Source organism: Eleutherodactylus coqui, chromosome 1, assembly GCF_035609145.1.
Source record: "Eleutherodactylus coqui strain aEleCoq1 chromosome 1, aEleCoq1.hap1, whole genome shotgun sequence".
Taxonomy (NCBI): Eukaryota; Metazoa; Chordata; class Amphibia; order Anura; family Eleutherodactylidae; genus Eleutherodactylus; species Eleutherodactylus coqui.
Window position 1 is genome coordinate 474,917,944 of NC_089837.1, and position 21,088 is coordinate 474,939,031.

At 45.1% G+C, this 21,088-nt stretch overlaps 1 protein-coding gene across 2 annotated transcripts in view; it reads right to left on the minus strand.

Annotated features, from left to right (window-relative positions):
* Positions 1-21,088, minus strand: part of LRP1 (LDL receptor related protein 1) — a 308,223-nt gene that overhangs the window by 181,723 nt on the left and 105,412 nt on the right. For both annotated transcript variants that reach the window (XM_066584447.1, XM_066584446.1), the window contains exons 4-5: positions 6,600-6,719; positions 2,788-2,916 (exon numbers count right to left, since the gene is read on the minus strand). In XM_066584447.1, coding sequence (XP_066440544.1) covers positions 2,788-2,916; positions 6,600-6,719 — 249 coding nt within the window. The remainder of the gene's footprint in view (positions 1-2,787; positions 2,917-6,599; positions 6,720-21,088) is intronic.

Genomic DNA, 21,088 nt, shown 5'->3' on the forward strand with positions numbered 1-21,088 from the left:
ACAAAAGTGACATCCCAAAATGTCTGCCAAGATGTAGCTCGGAAAACTGAATGTATTATGCCAGCTTAGAACTTGAACTAGAAATACATCAGCATATTACCATCGAAGTGCAAGCCAGAAAACGAGGATGCGGCTTCTGTGACGGTGGCACTTCGCTAGTCTGTTAAGGGGAACGTGATCTAGAGGAGATTAGACTCCATCAAACGGCTATTCACTGTAACCAACCTAATGGACAGACTTCGTATTATTTCATGGGTTAAGGTGGCCATGCACATTAGAGAATGATTGGCCAAATCCATTCATTTTAGCAGGGCATGCCAATCATCTAATGTGTATGACGGCCCCCTGACAGCAGATGTCGGAGGATATAAGGATAGGACAACCGGATATGAATGTCTGATACTTTGTTCTCAGAAGACAAGCTAAATACGTGATGGGACAATACAGAGATCTCTCTCTCATCATCTATTTATACCCATGACTGTGACGGTAACAAGGTGGCACCCCCTACGTCTAGAGGAAAGAAAGGTTTCTACAGCGACATAGAAGGGGGTTCTTTACTGTAAGAGCAGTCGGACTATGGAACAGTGAGGACATGGTGATGGAGAACTCGTTAAAAGAGTACAAGAGGTGCCTGGACGCCTTTCTTGAGCGATACAAGACAATATGTTATAAACGTTAATAACTTCAGAAGGGTCGGTGATGCAGGGAATATTCCGATTACCAGGTTAGAGTCAGAAAGGATTTTTTCCCATTTAATTAAAACTGGCTTCTACCTGACTGGGTTTTTTTTGCCTTCCTCTGGATCAACATTTGGGGTGGGGGTATTAGGCTGCACTGGATGACCATAGGTCTCTTTTTTGGCCTTACATAGTATGTTACTTTCAGAGGTGTCGGACCCCTAACTATGTACTACATCCAAGTGTGCATGTGCATAGGAGGAGTTGCAAGAGATAGCTGTCGGCTGAACAAGCATTTGGTCAACAGCTATCTGAAGTGTATGGGCAGCCTTACTACCGGTAATAACCTGGACACAACTGTATGCTGAAAAATCAAACTGATAAATTCAACCTTCTTGGGTCGTCCTTCCTCTGAAATTAGGCATTCACCCAGAGACGGCAGTTGCTGAGAGCCACCACCAACAAACTAAAGGTCTGGGGCATTTAGGTCTATGTTGGTGTGGCATGCCCAGGACTTTTTACCCAGTGACTAATAAACATTATTTTACCAATTATGGACTTTCAGGGTTTTATCATTCGAAGGATGAAAAAAAACAAAAACCATTGAGTCCAAAATTTCTTACTAGATTTCTCCAGCAAATATCCAAGAACCTAAAAACTCTAGTACCTTGCCGGAAGTGGTAAATATACCCCATGGACAAAATCCTTCATCAGAGACGGTTAATGTGAGAACAGAGAAAGCAATAAATGGCTCAGACCTGTTGAATTATTTTGTCCACCCCATTCCATCCATCTTTGAACTAGCCGAAGATCAGCAGCTTGCCTGAAAAGACCAGTTGGGTTTCACTACCCTACAGGCACATAGTTACTTTGGTTGTAAACCACTGGACCCCATAAGGCAGTTGTGTAATATCCCTGGATCGACAGAACATAACGCATTGCTATATTAATTGGGAGAAAAGACGGTAGGAGATGATCCTCAAACTTTCGAACGTTGACAAGTTCACATTTTCCAAACTTAACATCCTACCCTGAAAAAAGCCTTAAAAGGGCATTTAGAATCTTACCCAATTATACCAGGGAGTAACCTTTGCTTCCCTTAAACAGACTTTCAATCAAAATTAACCTGAACACATCATAAAGAACTACTATGACTTTCGCTTTCCTCTCTGAATAGATCTTTTCAGATATGAAGACCAAACCCACAACCTCAATGACAAACATAAGGAGAAAATGGAATCTAGCCTGAAATCTTCTGTTCTGATCATCAGATCAAGGTCAAGAAGTTCCAAAGGCTACGAAACACCTCCCAAAAGCCAAATATACCAAACACAGAGCTCTTTTTACGTGCCTATAAATAAACAGAAAGAAATGTTTCCAGTATGTATATACTCAATGTATGCATTTGTTTCATAGGCTCTACCCACCAAGTATTAAAGAGTCCCGATTATGCAACTAGTACTAGGGCAAAAAGCTGGAGCTCCTAAATGTGCTCTATGAAATGTGGAGAGCCCATGCAATCAGCTATTATCTGCTCAACACAATGTGAGGACCTGACACGAATAGGAAAAAGTGATGAATTCAATGGCAAGTATTGAAATACATGGGCGTCTTCTAGTCTACTGGAAACCTGGGAATTTTTATAGCCTCGAAATCTGTTGAATGCAGATCTTTGCCCTACAAAATTAAGGTAAGCCCCTAGGGTTGGCCGAAGGGATGCGTGAGTGATGGAACAAAACTGGAGGCATCAGTTCACCTATTCTGAAGGGAAGGCCACAGGTGACCCAACACCCGAGACTGGTGTCCACCATTTAGCCCATTGAACACAATCACTTTTAGTGTGTGGCGCCCGGGTAGAACATCTGATTGCCGTATTAAAAGGACATTTATTCAGATCAATGTCCGTCCTATAATGTAAGGATGTCCCAAAGTTTTCCAGTTCTGGCTCGAGGGGTGGGGAAGGGGAATCCCTCTCTATGACACTCCTATGCCCTGACAGGAGTTATGTTCTTGGCACAGCCCCCGTAGTATTAATTGGATGGTCATTTTATTTAGACATTGTCGCAACCATTAAAATGCACACAAGATAAAGCAGCACGTGGCTTACGGTTCTTTGCTTTGCAGGACTTGTTGTCAGGCTGTAGCAGATAGCCCTCTACGCAACCACAAATGTAAGACCCTTCAGTGTTCTGGCAAGTCTGACTGCAAGTTCCATAGAGCGAGCACTCGTCAAAGTCTGCGGAGAGAGCAAAGAGTGGAGTTAAATATATTAAATAATACATTTTCATTTTTAGATCTTACCAAACTTTAAAGAAAGCCTGTCTAAAGCACCATAAACTAACTAATAGTGCTGTTAGGGGAGCTGACAGAGAGCCAGGTGATGTATCTTTTATACTCACCCGCTTCCTACAGTGTCTTCCTCTGAAGATCATGTGGCACAGGAAAATCTGACTCTTTTTAGAACCCTAGGGCACTCTCCCACTGACTATCGGACAGCGCATGCACAGGATTCTGTAAAGTCCAGCGCGCAGGCTCCCTTTTTACCTTGTCTAACAGCACCATAAGCCTGCAACAGATTCCGGCTCTGACCTTGGACTGATGACCCCGCATACCTTCTCCTGTCAGTCATACGCAGTACAGATTTTTTTTTTTTGATTTTTTTTTTTAAACCCTTGCTTTTACCGGGCCGTCATTAGGCAATGATGCGGATACCAGCAGCATATCCACAATGTCAATTACTGATGAGCCACCGGTTGGACGGCTTCCATTGACTTCAATGGAAGCCGTCTGTTCGAAGTCTGTGCAAAAATAGAACATGCTGAGTGGACATGCGAATGTTCTATTTCTTCAATGTGTGCGGACCACCACGGATCGTCCACCCCGGGTGACGATTGTGGATTCCACAATTCAAACCTGGTCGTGTGCAGCCGGCCTTAGGCAGATAACAGGTTCCCTTTAATATGTTAGACATTTTTATGTGATGCATCGAATGTCCATCTAAGGCCGCCTGTCCACGGCCGTGACAGAATATCGCTTACGATATTCCGCTGCAGGTGAGGAGGGGAGCACTGTAAGATCTCCGGGATGAGCCTATCTAATTGATAGGCTCAATGCGAAGAATCACGGCTTGCCGCGATTGTAGTCACAGGAGCGGAGAATCGCTATGATTCTCCGCTCATGGACGTTGAGCTGCACTTTCCATAGTTATCCTATGGAAAGCGTGTCATGCGGGCGGTTTATTGCCGCAGATCTCGCTAGGACATCTCGCCCGTGGACAGGCAGCCTAAATATTGCTGCCTTATGGTACGCAACACGTTAAATGTCACATTATAGTTTGTTCCGTCTGTTTATTGGGAAAAGCTTTTGCCTCCAGACATATTGGAGGGCACAGCGATGGCACGCCGCGACTAGCGCCACATCACGGAATTCTACAGTCAATAAGGAAGTCCTGCTTAACGCTAGACTGAGCTTCAATACATCATATTAGCGCCTATGGAACGCACGTCTGTGTGTGAATGAGGTCTTGAACCGGACAGACATCGTTCCTGCTAATTAAAATTCTCATTTTCCCAATGTTGGGACCAGGCCAGAAGCACATGCCTTACACTTTTACATTAAAGATATTAATGTCACCACATGCAGGGGATTTAGCGGTGCTCACGCTGCGTTCTTGGACAGCAACAATAGCGTAGCCTGAAGAGAGGTTAGTCCTGCCAAGACGACCAATAGTCAGATGGAAACCTAACAGATTCCATGACCAGTCCATGAGATTGCATCAGGACTCGTTGGGATCTGCTGCAGTTGTCAGGGGAAGCTAATGTGAACTCAGTCTTGAACAACACTTTCATCTACTCACAATATTTTATTGCTCAGATGGCAATTAATTTGGTTTTTCATGCCCTAAAGGTCAGTGCAGCCGTATGCATACCTTTTACACCCATGGCCCCACCAGCTAGCACCCTCTAAGAATCCCCTCTGATCCAGTTACCATTTACCCTCCCTCTCTCCCTTAAATGTATATTCTGGAACTATCAGCATGCGGTGAACTCCACCCAGAATTCATGACAACTTCATTACTAAATTTCAAAACCAGCTGTCTCCCACAGAGACATGGATCGAACAGTCTGACGCCGCTTCCCTCGCTGCTCTATCTTATGGTGGCCTACACTTCTCTCATCCCCCCCCCCCCCCCAAACCTGAGAACAGGCATGGTGGTGGAGTAGGCATTCTTGTCTCTCTATGAGGCACCTTCCAGGTCATTTCCCTTCACGTTCCCCTCCTTTGAGGTCCACTCCCTCAGACTTCTCCATCCTCTGTCCATAAGAGTGGTGGTCCTCTACCACCCCCCTAGGCCCTCCCAGCCTGTTTCTCAATCACTTTGCAGCTTTGCTCCCCCACTTCTTACCCTGTAAAATCCCAATTCTTATCTTTGGTGACTTCAACATCCCCATTGATGACCCAATCTCCTTATCCGCTTCTCAGCTTTTATCACAAACTTCCTCTCACCGCTTATAGCTTCCCCCACGCACAAACATGGCAGTGTGCTTCATTTGGCTTTCTCCAGTCTTTGTTTTGTTTCCGATTTTGGTAACTTTTTTCTCCCCCTCTCCAATCACAACCTTCTCTCCCTTACTGTCAAGTACTCTTGGCTTTCTGTCTACCACACATGCAGAAATCTACAGGTCATTTACATCCAGCAATTCTCAGACTCATACAGTATTCCCAATATCTCCCTTCTCTTCACCAAATCTGGCTGCTGAGCACTACTTAAAAAAAAAAACCTCTTAAAACTCTACTGGATGGAGCGCCCCCTCCACCCCACTCCTTACTACTCCAATCCCGAAGCAGACCATGGCCACCCTGGCTCATGCCTCAAACGAGTTTCCTTCGGCGGTGCTCTAGATGTGTCGAAAAAAAACCACGGATTTGATCTGCTACAAATTCATGCTCAGTACCTACAACCTTGGCCTCACCATGTCAACCAAGTCTACTTCACCTCTCATCTCCTCACTATCCCGTAACCCAAAAAGATTGACACTTTTCACTCCCTGCTCTGTCCTAAAATACAGCCCCCTATGACAGATCTCAGCGCTAAAGATCTGGCGGCCTATTTCAAAGAGAAAATTGCCAATAACCGGCAGGAAATAACTTTCAAGTTTCCCGAGAGCCGCACTAATTCCATGGAACACGCCATCCTAGGCAATCAGGTTTATACCGAATGCCCACAGCTCTAAGCGTGCCCTGAAAACATATATTTTTAGGAAGGCCTGCCATATTCTCTAATCCAAACCCTTCTACCCTACGTCTATACTCCCCCTTGGAAACCGGAGCCCCTTCTTCCCCCTCCATTGCACCTCTTATCTGCTTATTCACAAAAACGGACGGTCTGGTGAACAACTCACACTGCTGTATGTATGTATGTATGTATGTATGTATGTATGTATGTATGTATGTATGTATGTATGTATGTATGTATGTATGTATGTATATCACCATACGTGTGTACTTCCCTATAGTCCGTAAGCTCTTGGGAGCAGGGCCCTCACCCCTATTGCTTAAGATTTGCATCAGTTTAATGCTGTATGCTATGACTCATCAGGCGTTCGTCTCCCGATTGCCAAAGCGCTGCAGAATATGTTGGCGCTCCACAAATGATTAATATTTTCAATTCCTTCTTATTTCAGCCCCCCCCCCAGCCGTTTGTCTCACATGAGTAACTGATTTTCACACATTTATAAATGGAAAGCTTGCGCAATTTGCTTTTGCATTTCAGTTTTTTTCCTCCATAAAGCCGTTCATATCAGCAAAACATTCTCCTTAACAAACGTACTTTTCTCAGCTGTCTTAGTTATGCGATTAAGCGTTTGGGCTGCATCCTCCTCCTCGGACGACCATTGTGCAAGCAGGAGCATTACTGACCTTTACAAGTCTTGCCATCATCCGCAAGCTGGAAGGAGGCATTACAGTAGCATACGGGTCCGCTGACGGTGCGAGCGCAGTGATGCTGACACCCCGATATGGTGCAGTTGTGGGCGTATTCTACAGAGAAACACAAAATAATAGGAAAGGTTAGTCAAGCCACAAACTATAGCGCAACTTCAAACATCTAAAGTAGAGCGATTCACCGACACAATTCTGAATGTGCCTACAGTAACCGGACACTAAACATGTTCAACCTCTCTATACAGTCTCCGAAAACGGATCTTTGGGACCAGAGTATCCAAGACGAGAGGCATCTAGGCCCCAGTCTAAAATATCTAGCAGAGCGCCACCTACAGTGTGCCATCTGCAATGCTGGGACCTTCCTAAGGCAACTCAACATGAACCGATTCCCTGCCCGTTTGTTACGTGAGGGTTGCCATTGCAGCACGTTGATTGGTGCTCGTTACGGTCGTTCATGTATGGCATTGTTTTTCGGTTTTGGAAATCCCATGTATAAGAATGTTTTCACATCCATGTCGGAGCGTCCGGAGGTTCCATCACAGATGAGGCTGAAAATACCATATGCAGCGCTTTTTCTTCCATCCAAAAGCCAGTTAGGTGAAAAACAGGTGGACCCCATTATAGTCGATGGGGTCCGCCCCACGCTGTTTGGTTTTGGTCCAGAGTCGGAAACTTTCAGACGCGGGGATTCCCCTTTCCTGTTCCTTAAACGGAGCAGGAAAGCTGAACCCCCAACGCAGGTGTGAAAGCACCCTAAGGCCTCCTGCCCACAGGTGGATATTTACTGTGGGCGTCCGCACTGTGGATCCGCAGCAAAATACTGCCTATAGCATGCTATGGTAAACCGATTCTTCTGCACACTTGTAGAAACCAATTGTGGTTTCTGCAAGCAGAGGAAAAGTCGCAGCATGCTCCATTTTTGCATGGACAGGTTCCATTAAAGTCAATGGAAGCCGAAAGATTCGCGGCCCTTCCATAATTGACATTGCGGAAAGGTTGCAGATTCCAGGAAAAGCAGTAGTTAAAAAAAATAAATAAATAAAAATCTGTACTGTGCATGTCCAATGCTGAGCCATGCGGACCATCTGTAGTACAGATGAAACCAAAGGCAACCAGGTACGAGCGGAGGCCGCTGCTCCCAGGGCCGGATTCCACATGCGGTGTGCAGGAGGCCTAAGGCTGCTCTATGGACATGATTTGTATACCCCAATATACATGGAGCAGTATGCAAGAATACTTAATTCCTGAACACCTAGAGGTACATAAGTGGTTAACAACCTAGGTCATAGTTTTTGGCAGGGATATCCCAACAAGTATGTGCAGAGTCCCATGGGGGGACTCAGACCGGCCATGCTGTGCTTTTAATAGGCAGCAGAGTATATGATCACAGCCTTGGCGTTACTTCGATGCAAATTGTTTCAGTAAGCGATACTTGGCTTAGGGACATTGAGAAACCGTGGTCCTAGAGTAGGAGTACATAGACACTGCAATCTGTTTACAGTATGGGACTCAAAGTAATGCCAAAGCGCCTCAGCCTCGATCAGAACCCGCAGGGTCCTTTACACTTCAATCATTCAGGTCAATGGGTGAGGGTCCGGAAAGCAAAAACCGAAGGAAACTTATGCCAATATGTCACTTATTCTTCAATCAGTTGCAGAGCAAGAACACCGTTGAACCCAACATATCGCCATTGTTGAATAAAGTTTTGTGACTTTCAGATTTTTTAAAAGTTCTGAATATTCAGCACAACATCTAAAGACACGTTTGGTTTTTTCCAGCTAACAATAAAAAAAAAAACCAAAAAAAAAACCCCAAAAAGGCCCATGCTTCGTAATCGGCCAGTTGGCATCAACTGTGTCTTGTGGCTTATCTCTACAATAGAAACAAAAAGAAGTCTGTGGTCCCCAGTGCTGGGTCCTCCGGTCACAAGGTAACTATATGCAGAGAGCGTGGACCTGTAGCTAAGTGACTTGTCAACTATCTACAGCCTCCCTAGTGTAGACCGACATAGTCCACTTCCATTATAGCCCCCAAGTGAACAGGACAAAAGCAGGGTACAATTAAACTGCTGTCAAATGAAGGTGGTCAAGGAGTGTTGATGACAGGAGCTTTAACAGGCAACGCGTTTCACTGTCTAGGAGGAGGTCACTTCTACACTGAAATGTGTTGTCGATTATACCTCCGATCGTCAACACTTCTTGGACCTCTTCCTTTGTTAGCAGCAACGGGATTCCCTGCTTTTGTCCAGATCCTTTGTGACTTTTCACAACACTTGCTAGTTTTTAAAAAAAAAGAGCCAAAAAGTGGGCTGGATTTATCAGGACCGGGTCTGAACTCCACCTTTTTGACAAGTGTATAAATGCTCAAGTCACAAAACGGTGCACATTTTGGCGCGAGGCGACACATTCTCATAGGAAACGTACATTTTTTGTTACTTTAGAGCACCCCAGAATGCATCAAGTTCATCAAAAAGTGTGCAAATGACTCCAACAAACTTTTTTTCTATAGCATATGAACCACTGGGGGCCAAGGGGCTTAAAAAATGAGGATGCTCTAAAATAAGTGCAATCAACGCAGATGAAAAAAATAAATAAAAAATTGTGTGAATGGGAATTTAAATAAATCTTGTTACTTGTTACACAGCACTTTCCAGTAATTTACTTATTACCCCCCACCAAGCTGGGTACTCATTTTGCCGGCCTCGGAAAGATGGAAGGCTGAGTCAACCCCGAACCATGCGGGGATTAAACTCACAACCTTCAGGTCGTGAGTGAGATCGTAAGACTGCATTTCTGCCGTCTTAGCACTCTGCACCACACGAGGAATTTCCTAGGCACAGCACGCTTGGCCGTTGTGATGACATCCAACAATACGACAAAGCTACAGTAGCATCTTCAGACTAGTTAATAAGGTAAAAACTTTTTTCTTGCTTCATTTTAATTTCCCAACATTTATTGAGTTAGCGAAAAGTATCCACCGTGCCGCCGCTAATGGTCGCGTCTGAGGGTTTATTTATCTTGTCCTTGGCAAGTAACTGGTCATAAATGAAGCAGTCACCAGCAGCCGAGGAGGAAATAGCTTCATCATGTCTAGCTCTCCGTGTACACAGCAAATAAAACTCCCTAGGGTTCGTATGCCGAACATTCCACATGCGGAGAAGTTAATTGGACAGATTAATTATTATGTGCAATGATCCCATAAAGTGTGACTGTTCCGCAGCTAAAGTAATTGCCACACGCAGCAGCCTTTCTGACTAGCACCTTTTATAATGCTCCGCGCCGTACATGACTGGCAAGGGATTAAAGGAAGGTGGATGAACCCGAAGCGAATTACAATCCTTTATCTGAAATTAAGGGCAGATTTTCATTATTTCCAGACGGCAGTGCCCTGGTACGCATCACCAGGCTGGGCCATGGCGTCATTGGTTTATCTTGGTTCACTAAGTTTACAAAACAACCCGTTCCTCAAAAAAGCAACAAACTCATCGGAGCAAAAAAAAAAAAAAGTTTAGAAAAAAATTACAAAAACTTGCAATGCAAGAGCTTTAACTTCCTCCGACATGACCAGTATACAGAGGACTTCTGCATCACTAGTCACTTCCTCCGGACTACCACAAGTATGTTCCTGTATGCGGTTGTTATGAGGAGCTGACCTTCTCTTTTCACCAGAACTATAAAATAGCCGCATCAGCATGTTCCAGCTTTCCGTGCACATTAACCTTTTACCACAAACAGCAGGATCTACACACGACTTGGCCGTTTTATTTATTTAGTTTTTTACAGTGAATTTCACACGCTTGATATACCAACAAAGGAGTTCTGGCATGTCTCGCACCCAGCCAACAGCCTACTGCACACTGATGAGGGGTACGAACCCTGAAACAGCTGTCTGTACATGGTGATCTTTTCCTTCTTGAGAAGGTTTTGGTTTATATTCCCAGTCATATTACAAGACCTATTAAAAAGTCTGACATTGACTTGCAGAAATTCTGCCAGCTAATAGGTGGCGCTGTAGAGGCATTGTTCCATCTCCTATTTGCATAAATTTCCCAGATGGTCATGGATGGCCTTATAGGTCTTCTCACACTTTCAAGGTGCTCTCCTTGAGGAGGAACATGTGACCCACATCACAGGCCTCTCAACCAGCCTGCCAGTAACCTACTGTACACAGATGAGCGGTATAAACCCCACACAGTCTGTACATGGTTATCTTTTCCTTCTGGAGAAGGTTTCGTCTTCGGCTTATATTCTTAATTATGTTACAAGGCCTATTAGAAGGTCTGACATTTACTTGCAGGATTTCGGGCTGCTAATAGGTGGCGCTGTAGAGGCATTGTTCCATCTTCCATTTGCATAAATTTCCCAGAGGATCATGGATGGCCTTATAAGTCTTCTCACACCCACTCAGTTGCTCTCCTTAAGGAGAAACTTCTAACCAACATCGTAGGCCTGTCACTCAGCCAGCAACCTACTGTATGCTGATGAGTGGTAAAACCCCCAAAACACTGTCTGCACATAGTGATCTTTTCCTTCTGGGGAAGACTCTGTCTTTGTCTTATATTCTCAGTCATTGTAATGAGGCTTGTTAAAAAGTCTGATATTGACTTGCAGGAATGTAGCCTTCTAATAGGTGGCGCTGTGGAGGCATTGTACCATCTTTCCATGTGAGAAACACACAGCTGTGGGTCTGATTGCAAAGAACATTTATTTGCTGAAACCAGAAGACAAAAGGGTTTTTTCTGGGCAATTTCTATTGAAGACCTATGCTTAGGATTGCTCATCAACAGTTGATCAGCTGGGGTCCGCTGCTCAGGACCCCGGCCAATCAGCAATTCGAGGGGCCATCCTCAGCACCACAACAGAGTGGAAGTAAATCCCTCGAATTCCTGTGTAGTTGGCACTGCTGTTAATTGCAGGCGCAATTGTCATTGATTTCATGTGGCGTTGACAGCGGGTGCCCGAACAGCTGATTGGCTAGGGTCTCGAGCGGCCAACCCATCCTGAGGATACATTATCAATAGAAATTATCTGAAAAACCCCTTTAAGTCTACAGCCTAAACACACTCCTTAAAAGGGTTATCTCACAACAGCCCTTACCCAAAAAGCAACCCAGGCCACACCCTGAAGCTCCTGAAGTGTGTGACCGCAAAGAAAGCGCGTACATCCCCCCCGCTCCCTTTCTTGTCAATGGGCCTGCAAGAGATTACCGAGTCGGCTATCTTCAGCAACCCCATTGAAGTGAATAGAGGGGTGCATGTACGTCCTCTGCTACCACACACTTCCGGACCTTCAGGATGCCGCCAGGGCATGCTTTTGCGCAAGGGCAGTCATGAGACAACCCCTTTAGGGCTACGTAACACACAGACTTTGCCGCAGATTTCACAGACTCATCCGAAGGGGTGAAATCCTAGCTGAAAATCTGCAGCATAACCCGCCATGATGTGGACTTAGAATTCCCCGCACACGCACAGCGGCTTATTCTGAATAGTCACCTGAAATGACAGGTAGGCTTTAAAGTGGATACATGTTCACTGAACATGTCACAATGGGAAGGAGAACTAATCAAGATCTGCCTAAACTTTATTTAGCTACACCTGTTTGGCAGTCAAGTGTCCCTAGAAATTACATTCAAATGTCGGAGGAGACGCGGCGCAGAGGAGCGGCTCCTATGGAATTTTGCACAGTACGTCGGATTTTCCATCATTTTTTTTTTTTGCATTTGAAATAATGGATGAAACAAATGCTTACCTTGTAAGTGGAAGAGCGCCGTGCCAGGGAATTAGCCGACTATCTCCAGCTCTATGGGACATCATTAAAGAGTAGAGAAGGAGGATGTTCTGCGAGAACACAAAGTGCCCATTGTGGCAGACCCAGCAGCTGAGTGCCTCTTGCACTTGTACTGTGTCAAATCAATTTAAACAGGAGAGGCCTGATGCATCCTGATGAGAGAGCATGGCCGAGAATTATTTGCAATTCTTTGATTCGGCTTCCTCTATGCTCACTCCACCATAAAGAGGAAAGCATGATCTTGTGCAGGAAGAGCCGTTGGCAGTGACCCATAGCAATTAAAATGGGAAAAACTAGTAGCCTCAAGAGGTGCGGAAAATTCAGAGCCGGTTATAGGCTCAGAGTTCATAGGTTCTTGGGGTGCGCAGATATTAATCCCCCGCAACACTGAAGCAAAAGCCTACCGCTGACAACATAATCACATCATGCTAAGGCTAGGGTAAATAAAGCTGTACACTGTAACAGGAGATTATATATATATATATATATATATATATATATATATATATACATACAATATATATACATACACACACCTGTTTCCCAAAAATAAGACCCTGTCTTATATTTATTTTTGTCCCAAAAGAGGCACTAGGGCTCATTACCGTCTGCCCACAGAAGATCGCTTCCTGGTTACAAGATTCATGAATCCCACCTCCAGGAAGCAATTGCTCTCGAGCGCTGCTCAGCCAATCAATGCAGCACTCGATGAACCAATCACAGCCATCACATTGGTGCTGCATTGACTGACTGAGCAGTACTTGAGAACCAATCAGAGCCATCCCTTCCTGGAGGCGGTATTTATGAATTCCATAACCAGGAAGCGATCTTCTGTGGGCAGCTGAAGACTGCTAGAAGCCTGCCGGATTTTCGGAGAGCAGCGGGAGGGACCTGGACTGAGCCTGCTTAGCAATGCATTTTTTTTATTGTAATGCAGCTAGGGCTTATATTTCAAGCCTACCCGAGAATCCCGAAAAATCCGGGTAAGGCTTATTTTCAGGCAAACAGCAGCCAGGGGTGTTCGACAACAGTTTATACTCCTATACCCGTTGAGTCCACATGCACACTTGGCCAAATCAAGCGTGCAATCTGTATTGGTTGGGCAAGAGGAATAGCTGTCAGCTAGGCAACAGGTGTATGGCCAGTATAAAGTGGTTGTCCAGTCACGGTAGGTGCAGCTGTCAGAAAATAAGAATTACAGCAGTACTTTTTCATCCTTGGCCCCGGCGATCAAGCGCTGCAGCCGCAGGTCTATGTTAACAGTGAAAGTCAGGTGATCGCCACCTGCCAATAGGAGGCCACCTCATCACCGCTTGTTCCGAATGGTGATGAGGACAATAGCGGGGCTGCAGTACTAGATCGGGGTCACTTATCTTCGTCCAGTCTGAAATGCACCTGTCATCTCGGGATAGACCTACATGCTGCTCCGTTTGTTCAGATCAGGACATCTCAGTGCATGGAGAGCTGCTATCCATTCCAATAGAACCGAGTGATAATAGATTACAAGCAACTAACATAGTATGTACGGCCCAAAGAAGACACATGTCCATCCACTTCAGCCTATTATGCCCAATGTTGATCCAAAGGAAGGCAAAAACCTCAATGCGGTAGAAGCCAATGTTCCCCATTTAACTCTTTGCAATCCAATTTTGGATTCAGAGTTTCCTAGGGGGTTTTCTCTTTCTGCCATTACACAATGGCGCCATCTGCTGGCTAGAGCCAGTACTGCCGTATGGGACTTGCTGGAGAGGTCCCCCGACAACAGAATGGCCAGTAGTATACAGTAAGAATACCCTTCCGGACGTCTTCCGACATCAGACATTCCGATTGAAGGCTGTACAGCTCCGAAGACGTCAGACAGCGGATTGGAAAGGGTTAAAAGGAAAAAAAATTTCTTTCCGATTCCAATCTGGCAATCTGAATAATCCCCAGATCACCGACCCTCATAAAGTTATTACTAAAAATCTGAAGTTGTATGAAAGAGAACGCCGACACACATAGTACACCAAATTACTGCACCTGGGAATCGGCTTTAAAGTAAAGCATGCACGGATTGAATCAAAAAGGGGCATAAACATCCCAATCTGGTCAATAATTTAGCCGTACTCACTAATGTGCGGAGTTTATGATTCAACCCTAATGTCAAAAGTAGAACAATCTGACCAAGTCCACACAGGCACTGGAGTCAGATACCTTTCCAGATTGGTGGAACCAATATCCATTGGCTTGAAACAATAGGGTTGTCAACCCACTGTATGGGTCTGCCTGTTGAATCCCAGCCGAAATGGTAGTTTTGCTTCCATGGTTGCACAAGACACCCGGCCAACGGTTCCATACATATGTGCAGTCAGATCAGCAAACAATACAAGTTTATTAGATACCAGACACTTCTGGCATTGCCCGTCTCCTGGAGGAAAAGATCATGGAGGTGAAAAATGTTCTTCCCCACCATAGACACAAGGAGCCTGAACTATGGGCATGAGATTGCATGGGCTCTAATGTCCAAAATCTTAGGTCCGTCAACAAAAAATCTTGCTGAAGCCCATTTTACATGGGCCAATTACTGTGCAAGTCACTCGTTAGATCGTGCGGTTTGCCCAATAAGTGTACAGTGTGAACGCCGGTCAGTGAAGGCCGGTCAGCGATAAACTGCTGATTAGATCATTCGCGCGGACCATGAAGTCATCATCCGTGTGCCGCTGCATCGTTCGGTACATCTACGAACGACGGCCTGTCCACTGTGAATGGAGGCCGGAGGGCCGTGTAACATTCCGTATGGGCAATGGGCCCCCACGTCATCGGTAAGTGACGGTGCTGGAAATACAAAAAAAGAAAAAAATATCCCTGCACTGTGGATGACCGCCCGTGAGCCTCCATAGTCATTCGCAATACTGGTACGTGCACAACGCGGGGTCACCGGCAGGGCTGACATCCGACCTGTTCGTGCGAGTCCGGCCTTAGGGCCCTTTTACGTGGAATGATAGTCAGATTCTGGCTGGATAGAGGAATCCTTTAGTGTTAATATTTGCAGCGACTGAACAATAATTCGTTTGTGTTCAGTTTCTGCACGCATAAAAACAGAACGCCGATCGGCTGGTGTAAACAGGCAGTTGTTCATCTATGGCGATCCCCGGCCAGCGCCACCTCCATTCACTAAGCGATCATCACTCCTGGGTACAATCACATGAGCAACTGTATCGCTGGGACAACTTCTGGGCCCTTCTGTGCCTGACAATCGTCCCGTGTAGAAGGGCCCTTCGTTCCTCTGGTGGAATCTCCAGTAGCTCCTCCGTTCCTCTGGTGGAATCTCCAGTAGCTCCTCCGTTCCTCTGGTGGAATCTCCAGTAGCTCCTCCGTTCCTCTGGTGGAATCTCCAGTAGCTCCTCCGTTCCTCTGGTGGAATCTCCAGTAGCTCCTCCGTTCCTCTGGTGGAATCTCCAGTAGCTCCTCCGTTCCTCTGGTGGAATCTCCAGTAGCTCCTCCGTTCCTCTGGTGGAATCTCCAGTAGCTCCTCCGTTCCTCTGGTGGAATCTCCAGTAGCTCCTGAAGTCCTTTTACAAGGTAGATCTCAGAATAATGGTTTGTTTATTAAGAGAATACTGCGGTCTTGCTTCATCTATGAAGTGGTTGGAGGAGCTGATAAGAATCCCTTCCGGCACGCTACATGCAATCAGGAAGACTGCAGCTTGTTTTACAGGACCCACATCATTAATCACTCCCTAATAGCACCTTTATGCTGCAGTCAAACAGGTGGACCCCGTGCCAAACAAGAGGCATCGCAGCCAGCCGAAAAAAGCAGGAGGCACCGTCCAAAACCACTAAGTGCACAAATAAAACAAACCAGTGGGAACAAAGGATCTTCTCATGGTGCGTTCAAAGGAACAAGCCCACGGGCCGTGCAGACACTTCTTCCTCCGGGACCAACCACGTCTGCTTAAGAAGAAAATCAGGATAATCGTATTGCACACTTTATGGAGAAAATCTGCAAGTATTGAACGATAAGCGTTGTGTCATTTACAGCGCCCAGCTGAGCGGAGGATGCAGAAGACAAGTGGGGTGTCCCTGCTTGTCTTCTGCATCCAGCTGTTCCCCCTCTCCAGTGCCTGGCTGTTATACAGCCGAGCACTCGTAACAGAGGATGCAGAAGACAAGCGGGGCGGCCCCGCTTGTCTTCTGCATCCAGCTGTTCTCTGGTCCGAGCGCCCGGCTGTTTTACAGCTGAGCGGTCAGAGCAGAGGATGCAAAAGACAAGCGAGGTAGCCCCTCTTGTTCCCCACTCCCAGCGCCCGGCTGTTATACAGCCGAGTACTCAAAGCGGAGGATGCAGAAGACAAGTGGGGACAGCTTGTCTTCTGCATCCAGCTGTTTTCTGCATGGAACGCCCGGCTGTTATACAGCAGACTGCTCTGAGCAGGGTATGGAGAACACAGCTGGCCCGCTCTTTCTTCATACCCCGCCTGTCATCAGGGAGCGGGATACAGCTGAAACAATAGTATCAGCTGTATCCCGCTGTGAATCCCTGATAAGGCTGATCGTTGTCTTTCAGCACACTGAAAGACAACGATGAGTGACGGGATAACGAAAACTGCATGATGTCAGTGCAGTTACACACGATTATCACTCAAAAGACGGCTTTTGGGCAAATTTTGAGCGATAATCGTGTCTAAATGGGCCTTTACATGTGCAAAGGTTGATGAAGAAGAAAGGAAAGCCCCGTTTACACACGGAGGATAGCTCAAAATGTGTCAGAAACTCGGTTTTGAGCAATCATTTTGCATTGGATACTAATAGGCTAATCAGCTAATTAGTAGCTAACTAGCTCATTTGCATGTATTTAGAGAATAGCAGGTGTTCTGTTCTCTAAATACATCACCATTGTTCTCCAGTGGGACAGCAGCTGAAAAAAAATGTAATTAGCGCTGCCCGCGGAGAACTTAGTGCGCGGTCCGTCTTATCATGGACGACGGATTTTAAGCTGAGCTGAACTCAGCAATGGACGAAGAGTGCAGGGTGGGCACACATTTACAAGCAATGATTATCGCTCAAGAGATAGCTTTTGGGCAAGTTTGGAGCGATAGTCGTTGTGTGTGAAAGGGCCTTTACTCTTCCACCTCCTGCAGATGTTACCCAGTTATCTTTATCCAACTAATTAGAAAAATCAATAAAATTATATTTATCACAAATCAAAAAAAAAAAAGTTAACTAAAATAGACGCTATAACAACAACCAGGGTATTGGCAATAAATGGCTTCCACTGAAGCTGCACAAACAGATATTATAAAGCTTAAAAGGGATAGATCACATATATTTTCTACTAATTAAAACGTGTTGTCCAGTTGTAACCTATTGATGGCCTAGCCTAAGGCTAGACCATTAATAGTAAATCAGCATAGATCAATCACCCAGGATCCCTACCAGTGTGCATAGCACCGAGATGTTTTCTCCGGTAAGCAGACAGCTCTGTTCTATGAGCAGTGGTGAAGCTTGGTATTACAGCTCAACTTCTAAATTCAACACAATGGGAACTTTTGCCTGTAATACCAGGCATGGCCACTGCACAAAGAAGAAAACTGTCTGTTTTTTGCAGAAATCAGCTACATGTACAAGCAAAACTGCAGGGATCCTGGGCGGCAGACCATGCTGAAGAACTGGACAATGCCTATAAAACCAGATAGTGAACCATTTCACATTTTTCTAATCTGTTTTTATTTTCTACTTGCAGATTTTTTTTAAATTCCACTGTCTCTGCATGACTATGGGGGCTGCCATCTTGCCTTTGCTGCATAGAGATACTTTACAGCAGCATTTTGAGAGATGCTTCACCGCTGATATGCTCCATTCACACAATGGACAGCAGCTGACCCAATGACCTCTATGGGAGACTATTCCACACATACGCTGTAACCTGGGGCCGAAGTCATTGTGCAGGGATGGGGAAGAGGTGGGCTGTGACCATCACCTATTGTGAATGATGGATCCTGTGTTATTTATATATAGGTGTCACATTTTTATTGCAGTTATGCCTGCGATGATAGTGAGAGGACTACTGAAAAGGTCTCTTTACAGATGAGGAAATGGCAGACTAGTATTAGTTTTGTGGTAAGTGTAAAAACAAAATGTAGGATTTTAGTATTTTGAAAAGTAAAAATAACAAATTCTTTAAAAATGTGTTTATTCTAAAAACTTGATCTATAGAGGAGATCATCTTCCGACGACAGATTCTATTTGAGGGTCTTCCACATGGGCTGATGATCGGGAACGGACACCTATTCAAGCAGTCATTGCCCTACATGACAATAAGTCTGTGTCATCGAGTGTCATATGTTAGAGGTTATGTGAGGAGTATCTTCTGACCAAACCCCCAACATACGCGGCACACACAGTGTGGACAGAACTCCTTTTCCCGTCAAGTTCCCATGGCTGTTTGATGGCCACAAGGCGCAGCGCATTATTAAATCTATATAAAATTAGAAAAAAACTAAAAAGGACCCATTTGGTCAAGGGTAAAAAAATAGAGCAATGGCATTCCCTTCATCCACATAAAGCCTCCACAGTGCCACCTATTGGAAGGCAGCATGCCTTCAAGCCAAAGTCAGACTCTTTATGCAAGCCTTGTAACAATGACTGTGAATTAAAAGCAAAGCCAGACTCCAGGTACAGACAGCTGTTTCAGGGTATTTACTGCCTTCCAATAGGTGGCACTGTGGAGCTTTTATTCAATCTCCCTTATTTGCATATTACCCAGAGGAGCGTGCATGGCCATTTGAGTCTCCTTACTCACAGTCTATGTGCTCTCCCTAAGGAGAAAAGGTAGCGTTTCGGACTTTCATCCGCATTGACACGGTTATCTAGTGTTGCAGGAGTCTCAAGCAAAAGCTTTTGTTGCCATTTTTGTACTAGAGATAATCTTTATGTGCAAATAAATGTTTGCCGATTCATGTGTTTTAACTAGGAAATACGGGATTGGTTGCCGTTTAATGTTTGCGGAGTTTATGGACGTATAAGGAGGAGGTTTTCAGTACAACAGACATATGCTAATGGTCTATTGATGTCAATGAAAAATACTCCATGTAATAAAGTACTCTGCAGATTATGTATTCACGTTTATTCTCTTTCCATGAAGCCAGTTTAAGTCTCTTTCAGGGAGATGAATGTATATATCTCTACAGAGACAGCTTAAGTGGGGAGAAGAGAAATATGTCCATTCTATTCAAGGTTATCCGAGATCATGTAGGATATGTTGCGTGACTGACCCAACGCTCTGCTACGTAGGAACTGCATAGAAAACCTTCATTTATGATAATCACATCAAAAACATGAAGGAGTAAAGAAAAATAGGTCAGCAGAAGACAGGCTATGTAGACAGAATGGTGGTTGGATACTAAATGCCCTTCTTCACGGCCCGATTGTTGGGCACCAACGTTCACCCAATGGGTAGAGTCATGTAAAAAGGGACAACGATCAACCGATCATCAAGTGAATGCTCACTCATCAGTAGAGCGTAGCATACATATCCTCGCCGGCCAACTGTATAGATCTCCCCAGGTGAAAAGGAAGATGTACAGTCGGCTCTATGGGGATGAACCATCATAGTACCGATCGTTTGTCCCCATACCAGCTATTCTTGGCCTACAGAAAGGAAATTTAGAAGTAATGAGCACCAACCAACATGCTTCGTTGATTGACGCTCATTATATCAGGTGTAAAAGGACTCAGACGTGCAGATCTGGCAAATGCGTTTTGATGTAGAATCTCCTTGAAAACTAGAGACTAAGTACATGCTTAAAAAATGCCATTCAAAAGTAGTAAAAAAAACGACTGTAGTAAAATCCACAAAAGCTGGGTTTAGACTTATTCCTCGCAAAATTTGTGGGTGTCACGAGCAACAGATCCACCATGCCTAAAGTGAATACCACTAAACACTGAATACCATTTCATGAAAAGCATACTTGTCTTTCAGAATGAGCTGCCATGTGTGAGTACATGATTAGCAGCACTATATCTGAACATTACGGGACTTTGATCCTACATTTTTCACTAGTTTTCCCCTTTGCAGGCTCCATCTGTAATTTTCAGTATTCGCTGAGCTGGTGGGTGAAGACTAGCTGCTGTGAGGTCTTCTGTACACTGCACACACTGAAGAGAAGATCCTGCTCGCAACAATATACCTGCAGCACCATCTCTAGGTCTCTGCTTCTCTTTTAGTTGGTTCCCATCCCTCCTCATCTTAATAGACTTTTATGGGCAGCATGTAGTCTGAGCAATGAGTGAGGTGATAGCTCGTGTGATATGGTAGTGAATTCACAAACCCTTCAAGAAGGAGGGGGGAGGAAAGGAGCCCAATAAGTGGATAAATGCCCTTTTATATGGACCAATTCACGTGCAGTGTAAATGCCAGCAGCAACTGAAGGATCAACGATAATGCATTCGGCATTCATTTTCTGCAGGCATAAACATCAAACAACGATTGGCCGGTGTAAACAGGCAATCATTCATCTATGAACAACTGCCTGTTTACTGTGAATGGAGGTGGGTGGCCAAAGCGATCTTAGGTCGCTCCACCTCCATTCAATGAGCGAGCCTTGCTCTTGCGGCAAAGCCCAAGAGCGATTTCCATGGGGGTGACTGTTGGGCGCTGAAGCGTTTAACAGTTGTCCCGTGTGAAGGAACCCTAAGTGA